Here is a 9609-nt window from a genome sequence, read left to right on the forward strand (position 1 = left end):
CTCTTTGCTTGTGGGGTTTTGGTTCCATCTGTGACACAGACAAGAGACCACTTGCAAAGCACAGTTCTGGCCCTGGATTCAAACCCTTCCATGGGTGAGATGTTCATGTCCAGGATTCTACCATGGGCACCTCTCTAATGTGATAAGTACATGGCAGTATATTGTACATCAGCGTCCACTGGTGTGTGGCTAGACAGAGATGCACGTGAATGTGGGGTGGAGGGTTGGGCAGCAAATTTACTCTTAGAATATTTTTGCAAAGTTTCCGCTCAGTTCTCCCAGATTCCCTCTGGGTTATGAGCCCTTTGAGGCAGTGGGGACAGAAGGGGGAATTCTGTGCTTCTCCCCTCAATAGTGCAATATAACCAGGGCTGGCAGTCATAGGAAAGGGACCACAATGCCCCACTTAGTGGCTAATAGCAGAAGGGAGCTCCCCCGCTTCCATCCATGAGTGTGAGAGCAGTTCTCCCCTCTAGCTCCCCCTCCTCCTTGGCTGTGGCAGGGAGAGCACCCCGTCCTGCCTCAATTGACTGTGACCCCTGTGCATGGCCCCCTTAGAATGCAAGGGAGGTGAATAAACTGAGAAGAGACTCCAGGAACTGGGAGGGTGGGGGATTGACAGGGAGCAAGGAGCATTATTTCCTCCATAGTCCTTGAGCACCAAAAGCAATACAAAGTTCATGGCCTCATTCTGCTGTCTCTGTGTTCCATAGCTGAAGTCAGGAGAGCCCAGATCCCCAGAAGGTATTTCGGGGATCAACGGACGTTAGACACCTCGGTACCTTTGAGGAGCTGAGCCTAATAGCTTTCACAGCACTAGGAACGCCTCAATAGAGCAGGACTGCACTGAAGCAATAGAAATGTTACTAGCTTCCTTTCACCTCTAATAGAGACTCCTGCTTTATACTTACCCTGCACCTCCCTATCCTGAAAGATCCCAATGTGCTGCACAAACCATGGGCCTAATTCAGCAGAGCTTACCCCCCTGAACTCCCATTGATTTCAATGGGAGTTCTGCATAAGGTATGCATGACTGGCGCTAGCCACATACAGCAGCACTGAAATGCAGCCACTTCTGGGGCGAGGCGCAGCATGCTGCACAGCAGTTATGAGGATGTTAAATTTTAGCTATGAACATGGGACACTTCCTTGCACATGGTAAGTGCCGTGTGAGTTTTACTTTCATCACACAGTGCAGAAGGCCCTAAATTTTGCAGCAGAAGGCTCATGCTCTCAGTATTACATTTGAACAGAATAATCCCCCTTTACAGATCTTTGCTTTGTACTAAATCTGTGTTCAGCTAAAGCTGCTCTTGACACTAAACCTACAATCTCATAGCAAATGCCAATATATGTCAGCAGTCTGCGAGCCCGGTACAGCAGCATTACAGTTAATGGGAGTTTTGCAACAATTTCAATAGATGAGGTTTGTATTAGGCGCAATTTGCAGCATATCTTTTACGAGCATGTCTCCTTAAGGTCAATACTGGGGTGTGGAGGGGGAAATATTTCCATAGGTCGGTTTGGAATTACTGTCCAGAAAGTCTTTTTAAATGAATAAATAAGTATATCCCATTGTTGAGTGTGTCCATTGCTTTATACTATCGTAATTAGTACTGAAGTCTGGCAAAGCACCTGCTTTAATCTCCCTGCTCTTGTCCTTCCCACAATGTCTCCTGTGATCTCATTAGATTTAGAGTATTGTCTATTGATCGGAGCAGAAGGGATTGAGAGTCAGAACTCCTGGATTCTACTTCCAGTTCTGAAAGGGGTGTGAAGTTTAGTAGTGAGAAGATGCAGGAGACTGGTAGTCAGCGCTCCTGGACTCTGCTCTGAAAAGGAAGGGAGGTATAATAGTTAAAGCGTGTAAGAGATTAGAAATCACTATTCCCAGCTTTGTCACTGACTTGCTGTGCTACCTGGGACTCATCATGGCCTGCCTCTCTGTGGCTCAGTTTACCCGTGCATAAAAAACCCCTACTTCCTTCAAAAGTAATGATACTTAATTTCATTGATATTTGCAGATCTCTCCGAGATCCTCAGATGAAAGGTTGTGTGCAAAAACAAAGTGCAAACTTCTTCCCTTTCACAATGGTTCATGCACCCCACTTGCCTCATGAAAAGCTTAGCTTAATAATTATTCAATAACAAATCTGAAAAGAAACATTTTCCTTTCCTTCCCTGCCTCTACATCTCTACAGCCATGTTAGTGTTTGTCTCGAGCATTACTATGGCCCTATGGTTCATGGTTTCATAATAGCAAGCAAAAGCCGCAGCTTATCACTCATAACTGAGAATTGGCTTCTTCCATTGTCAATGCAGTTTTACAGTCCTCATCTACCTAATTCAGTTAGATAGTAATTAGTTTTGTATTACTTTACACAGTGATGCTAATACTGATTACAAGGACTGATAACTTGAGTAATAAATATAACCTGAGGCTGACAATTACCTCTCTTTTTTACTGGTGAAAGCTGAAGTTAGCGAAACGAGACGCTAATTGGTTTATGAAATGAGGCATCTGCCTCATGTTACGGGCTGCAGATTTGCAGCCTCATTCTACCAATGTGGCGCCACAATAGGGGATGAAGGAGCCTAGCAATCAGTGTGAACGTTTGAAAATTACCTCGACAGCTACAGCTAAACTAGCACAGTCTAAGGTCTGATGTTAAAGTGAGTTAGAACTGAGCTGCATGGGTATCAATGTGCAGGGGGAGTCACAGAAGTGCTATCTTCCTTCCCTGCTCTCTGGCTCCAGAATCTAAGGGCCACATTTTCAACTGCAAAGCAACTTTTGCACCAGCAGTGTAACTCCATTGACCTGAATGAAGTTATTCCTGTTTGACTCCAGTGTCAATGAACCAGAAAACCCCCAGCTTTGGACACTTGGAAAATTGTGCAAGGGGTGCAAACTGATAGGTAGACAGTGCATTTGCACTCACAATTATGGGGTTTTACAGATCTATTGGAAGTGCACACTTTTTTGCCAGGGCACTCAGGGATGAAAACAGTATAATAATGAATCAGATATGCTATTTTGAAAATCTGACACAAAGTTCCTTTTAGACCCTTAAATGGGAGCCCTAAATATTTAATAACTTCCCTGCCCCAGGGAAGGTATATTTCTTCTGTGGATTTAATTATGACTGGTTAAATAAATATCGAAGTGTTTCTTACATCCCTTTGTACCCTCAAAACTTCTGAAAAAAGCTATGCCAATTTCATAAGTACCTCAGTGTGAAATTAACAGTCCTGTTTTAAGAGAGACTGAATATCTTACAAACCAGGATTGGGGATGGTGTTGGGGAGAGTCTGTAATCCTGATTGTGATCTGACACCTGTTTTCCATTCATCTAACTCCACTGGTTTAGATGGAGTTACTTCTGATTTACACCAGTGCAAGAATCAGGGCCTATATTTAAATCTGCATCTATAGCCAATATAACAAACCTTTTGAAGTAGATCCTCAGGTGGTACAAATTGCCATCGCTTTACTGAAGTCATCTGAGGATGCAGCAAAGAGTCCTGTGGCACCTTATAGACTAACAGACGTTTTGGAGCAGAGCTTTCGCTGGCGAATACCCACTTCGTCAGATGCATGCGAAAGCTCTGCTCCAAAACGTCTGTTAGTCTATAAGGTGCCACAGGACTCTTTGCTGCTTTTACAGATCCAGACTAACACGGCTACCCCTCTGATACTTGACATCTGAGGATGTATCCCTTTATCTTTCTGGGGTTTCAAATGCCAAAGAGAGAAAACTCTTTCTGAGCTCAGAAGAACTTTGGCTAAACTTGCATGCATGTAGATGGAAGAATTGGGGTTTTGCCTGCCAATGGCAACAGGTACCAGTGACTGCCCTCCTGCCTAAACCCTAGAGGCACTGTTTAGTAGCTGCTGTAAAATCCAGTCCATTCAAATTCAACTGAAATATTCATCATTTCATGATCTGGATCACTGGCCTGTAAAAATGCAAAATGCAATTTAAAGACTTGGGCTAGCATAACCCTCGGACTCTAATATTCTGAATATTTCCATATGGAAATAACTCTGAAATTAAAAAGACATCAACATGTAAGTCTAAAGGGATATAACGACAAGTGGGGAATCAAAGGGCAAGCTGAAGTTAGAACAGTGACAAGACTCTGTGACACAGACGTTTGGCCAGCTCCTGTTATTTTGACTTGGATTCCCATTAACTTTTAGTCAGGACTTGATTCCAAGCATGTGCTACTTTTTCAGGATTTAATCCACAGCGTCCATTTGCAATGTCCCGCATGCACCAGGAGAGAATTCAGGGTTGGGGCACAGCTAACCCTACTGTTCAGAAGCCAGCTGTGACTGAGAATTCAGCTCCAGTTTAGAGTGCTCAGATATGATTAGTTGGAAACAACTCTCTCCCTTCCCACCAGGAGATGGTTACCCTTCTGTACACAGAGCAGCAGCAGTTATTCACTGAAAGGAAAGCAATGTACTCATCACCTTATCATGGCAAAGTCTGTGCTAGCACCCCTTATGGGGAGTATTTTGGGGGCTGATGTGCATGCTTCTTATTATTAAAGGGAGGAAAAACCGCTTTTGCATTGTCACTGAAAGCTGCCTAATCAGAAATGAATCTTCCCTTAACCATGACCCCCCATTGAGCTCTCTGGAGGGGGCAGCGGATTGTGCAGGAGAGCGTGACTCCAGCGCATGTGATAGAGATGTTAATTTGGCACCAAATTAAACGTGGGAGGCACGAAACTGGGCGGCGTCAGGGATGAAAGGCCTATTTGGGGATTGCATCTGGCAGCTGCACTACAGAAATGAGATGCAAAAACTCCAAAACGGATCTGCAGAGCCAAACAATTCCGCAGCTCCGCTGGAGAGCTTTCCATTCCCAGAGAACAGGAAGGCAGTTTGGAGAAAGAAGCCTAAATCAGTGTTGCCAGCTCCAGGTGTGCAAGGTAGACAGTGAAAGAAAGCAAGGAGGGTACTTACTCAGCTCTGATCTGGGGGCTGGAGCACATGACTTATGAGGAGAGGCTGAGGGAACTGGGATTGTTTAGTCTGCAGAAGAGAAGAATGGGGCGGGGGATTTGATAGTTGCTTTCAACTACCAGAAGGGAGGGTTCCAAAGAGGATGGATCTAGACTGTTCTCAGTGGTACCTGATGACAGAACAAGGAGCAATGATCTCAAGTTGCAGTGGGGGAGGTTTAGGTTGGATATTAGGAAAAGCTTTTTCACTAGGAGGGTGGTGAACCACTGGAATGGGTTACCTAGGGAGGTGGTGGAATCTCCTTCCTTAGAGGTTTTTAAGGTCAGGCTTGACAAAGCCCTGGCTGGGATGATTTAAGTTGGGAATTGGTCCTGCTTTGAGCAGGTGGTTGGACTAGATGACCTCCTGAGGTCCCTTCCAACCCTGATATTCTATTATTCTATGATTTTTGCTAAAATCTAGCCAAGGTTTATGTGTTTTTATTTAAAACCAGTGGGCTAAACACTGCTCTGGGATAGCTCCACTGAAGTCAGCCAGGGATTATTTTGGCCCAAAACTTGTCGCTGGAGTGGGCTGATTTAGTTTCCCCAAACTAAAGTTGGGACAAAAGTTCTTACACACCCACAAAAGAGAATCTGATACTTCACCAACACCAGCAGCTGCCTCCAGCACAAGGAGATGCAATTGCTAAGGTGTCCTTGCAGGAAAATGCCAAGGCAGAGAAGGTGGGTGCTGAAAGACAGAAAGAAGCCATTAAGCAGCTGGGGGAAAGAGTCTGATGCAGTCAAGAAATTCAAATTCCCCATGAAACAGATACTCTCATGCTTGCCTGGGGGCAACCAAGAAGGGGGAGAAGAGGAAAGATACAAACTTGCAGAGAAGGCAGCCCAAGATCACTGGTGTTTATCATGCCAAAGGAGGATGGCGGGTGCTTCATCAGGGAGCACTATTTGTTTGTTTCTTGTCCGTTTCATCCTGTTTTGCCCCGTTTGGCGCATGCGGGTGTATGTGAGCGAGTATATACCCTGGTGTATTTACTCTCTCAGTGCACACAAGAGATTTTCATTGGTCAGTCTCTTTAGCTATAATTCCTTCCCAGCCCTTTCACTTTACAGGCAACTTGGAATTGTTGTTAACAAGCCCCTCCCTTGGTTCCAACGTTTTAAGACTTTGCTTTGGAGATTTCTTCCTATCAGCAGCAGCTCAGAAATATTCTGTAGGTGAAACATGCTTTCTCCACTAAATTTCAGTACCCGGGACAGTGACTTCAGAGGCTACTGTATATGTGTGTGTGTAATAATAAAAAAAAACATAAAATATCTAGAATGAGAGTCCAGCTGTTAACTGGTTCCATATCCGAGAGCCTCTAAGGGAGGCTCCGTTCCTATTTATTTATTGCTTACAGGCAAAGTTACAATTAACACGCCCCCGCCACATGGAGTATCCCCCTTGTGATCACTTTTTTCCTTTTTTGCCTGATTAAGAAAAAGCAAAACCACCTTCGTTTCTCAAAGAAGTGGAATGGACTTTTATTTCCACCCCCACAAAAAAAAACCCAACACTCCGCCCCCCCACAACACAACAATAAGTGGGCTTGGAAGTACCGAAAGGCAATCAAAGAAACAGCCTCCAAGCATGCCACAAATGGAAACACCGAGGGACATTTAAATGTCATCCTAAATCAGGAAAGCTACCGCCACCAGATAAAGGGGAGGAGGTGAACGGGAATGAAACAGAAGCGATTCCAGGTGGAAATTACATGTTTTACAAGGGAAAATAGAACTCAGACAAGTAGACAGACTAACTGACCAACCCTGGGCTTACCAATAACAGAATGTGCTTTTCAAGCTACTTATACTATTGCATTTTTAAGGATATCACATACACCCCCAATTCCTGTCCATTTACCAGCTGAGAATTGCATTGAGATGGTAGCAACCTCATCTTTCACTGAGGACTTCTCAAAGAAGAAGGAGGAATTAAAAAAAAAAAGGCAGGATAACAAGTCCCCCAGTGATTAAATGTTGTGGTAGATGATGATGAATTCCCTTCCTCCCGTCGCGAAACAAAAGGCAGTCACATTACAGAGCCACCAGTTTCACCTTACCTGAATTTCAACTTTTAATTGGGGAGGGAGAGTTGAATTCAACCACCCTACCCCATTCCAAATCTGGCTGCAATAAAAATCTACAGCAGATCTGAAGGCACAAAGGCAACCTTAAAAAAAAAAATCCCCCTTTAAGTACGATCTCTTCACCAGACACACATACACCTTTCTCCCTCCACCCTGGTTCTCCCTATGCCCTGCGCTCCCCCTCGCTGCTCGCCCGCATCGCAGGAGAGGAATTTGATGAATGACCTCTACTGCATGTTCCAAAACGAAGAAAGGGGGAGGGATGGGGGGGGGAGTGAAATTGACAGAAAGCTGCAATTTCCTACTCTAGTTTCTTTTGTGTTCTACAGCTTTAGGAGAAAATGGCGTTTGGAGAGAGAGAGAGAAACCTACTTGAGTTAGTTCTGTTCCCATCAGCAGAAGAAAGAAGAGACTCAGAAGCTTGCTTGTAGGTTGCATCTCTTGCACACAGTTCCAGGTACCTGGCATGCAGATTTCCCCCTTTCCTCCTGGGTTATTTTCTTTTGCTGCGTTGCTCACCGTCTCCCCTTTCTTGCTTTTAAGTCCTTAGATTTTTTTTTTAAATTATGATTCTCTCAGTACCCCGGGAAGGCAATGCAAGAAATCTGCTTAGCACAGCCTTCACTTTGCATATTTAGTGAGCGCCCCGTTTCTCCTCTTCTCTCTGATCTGACTCCCCCTGGCTTTTTTTTTGTTTGTTTTATTGTTATTATTATTATTTAATGGCTCCCCCGATCGAAAGACATTGGCGAAGAGAAATTCAGCCGAGCACGAAATGATTATCTCTGCAATTGCCAAAAGTTTGCCTTGAAAAGGGGGGCTGATGGAGGGAGGACAGGGATTTAAAAAAAAAAAAAAGGAAAAGAATTGGAAGGCAGGGGCTACTAGCAGGGATGGATGTTTGAAACAGGATGTGACATCAACAAAGGCGGGGGAAATTTAACTAGACACGAAGAAGGGAATGGGGAGGGGAGAAGGGAGGTAAAGCAGCAGGATCACAAATGCAGCCAGATGCAAAAGGAGGAGGGGTCAGATTTGGTACTGGGGGGAGGGGGGCTGAGGACAGCAGACAAAAGGGACTGAGGCTGAATGTGGGAGGGTCCCTCTGCAGAAAATTGAAGGCAAGCCCTGGCCCAGTTGCAGCAGGCTTCGAAGTGAGAAACTCCCGTGCATGGACGCAAGAGAAAGGAAAAGCTGCAAATAGGAGCCAGGTGCTGTATTTTAAAGGCAAAGAGGAGGAGGGGGGATTTAACAGCACCCCTCTACACACACCCCTCATTCGTTCCCTGTTCAGGAGACTCAGGATTGCAGGTATATGAAGGACCTGAATTCATTTAAACGTCAACATCTGTATATTGCCCCTCATTGGCATTCAGCCATACCCCATGCACCTTCCATTGGTGTCAAAGATTAAAATATAATTCACAGCATTGGCAGGCTAGGCCTACTGGCCATTGAGGACTTTGCTTTGTTGGATCAGTGCTCATGAAAGGTGCTGGATCAACTGCCCAACCCTGGACACAAAGATCTTTTATTCACCTACAAAGCTGACAGTGGTGGCAGATTGCTCCGCTCTTTACTTGAGTGTCTTGAGGGACAAGGGGGTAGCTCGGGTTTCAATAATTCCTTAGCATCTCTAATCAGCCTGTCAATTAGTACCAATGATGATAGTGCTACCCCCTTCTGCTGGGAACTAGAGCACCCAATTCATTTCACGTCGGCCACCAAGCAGCTGCAAGAGGGAAAAATCTTTCAGTCCTGACCTGGCAGTCCTGTGGCATAAGTAAGAGCAGCCCCAAGGCTCCTCTAATTTTATTTCTTTCAAGTGAGGGCCCATGCTGGGCTGGATTCAAAATAGCATCTAATAGGTAAAAAACTCTCTACTGCATTACCAGTGCCTGACCCATTCAGTACTCCTGCATACTGAATGTAAGCTGCAGCATATGTGAACCAATCTTGCTCCTCTTAAAGGACTGAGAGTAGTCACATCTACTGGTATGAGCATTTCTCCAGTTGGCCACATGGCTGCTGTTAATTCATGTGGTCTAGTTTTCTTTCCCCGTTGCTACTTGTGTTTTAGACAAAATAAATAAAACTCTCCATTTTCCTCTCAAGGAATAGACTGACTGCTTCCCTCAAAACTGGTCCTGCAGTCTCCTTTAGCTGCCTATTATGCCTCTCCAACAGCCTCTCCACGCAGCCAAGTGGCTGCTGCTAACTAGCAGATTTTGGTTCTCTTCTCCCATTGAGAGTAAGAATATTCCAGGCATGGTGATAACCACCTCTCCAAGGCTTTGCTACCTACAGAGCTGAAAAAAAAATGCAAAAACCTTTCTATGGCCATTTGTATATGTTTTTATGCAAATTCGCTTCTGCTGTGTTCACGCCCCTTTTGTGTTCACTTTTCCCCAAAGATCCTGCGGTCATGTTTTACCCTCATGAATGTCTAGGGAGGCCAAATTTTAAGCTCGCATATTGGAACACTCACACAGAGCAA

At 44.8% G+C, this 9609-nt stretch overlaps 1 protein-coding gene across 1 annotated transcript in view; it reads right to left on the reverse strand.

Annotated features, from left to right (window-relative positions):
* The window catches only part of OLFM1 (olfactomedin 1), a 50601-nt gene extending 42590 nt beyond the window's left edge, over positions 1-8011 (reverse strand). The window contains exon 1 of the mRNA XM_050926756.1: positions 7485-8011. Coding sequence (XP_050782713.1) covers positions 7485-7580 — 96 coding nt within the window. The 5' untranslated portion in view covers positions 7581-8011. The remainder of the gene's footprint in view (positions 1-7484) is intronic.
* Between the last annotated feature and the right edge of the window lie 1598 nt (positions 8012-9609).

This window comes from Gopherus flavomarginatus, chromosome 17 (genome assembly GCF_025201925.1).
Source record: "Gopherus flavomarginatus isolate rGopFla2 chromosome 17, rGopFla2.mat.asm, whole genome shotgun sequence".
Lineage (NCBI taxonomy): Eukaryota > Metazoa > Chordata > Testudines > Testudinidae > Gopherus > Gopherus flavomarginatus.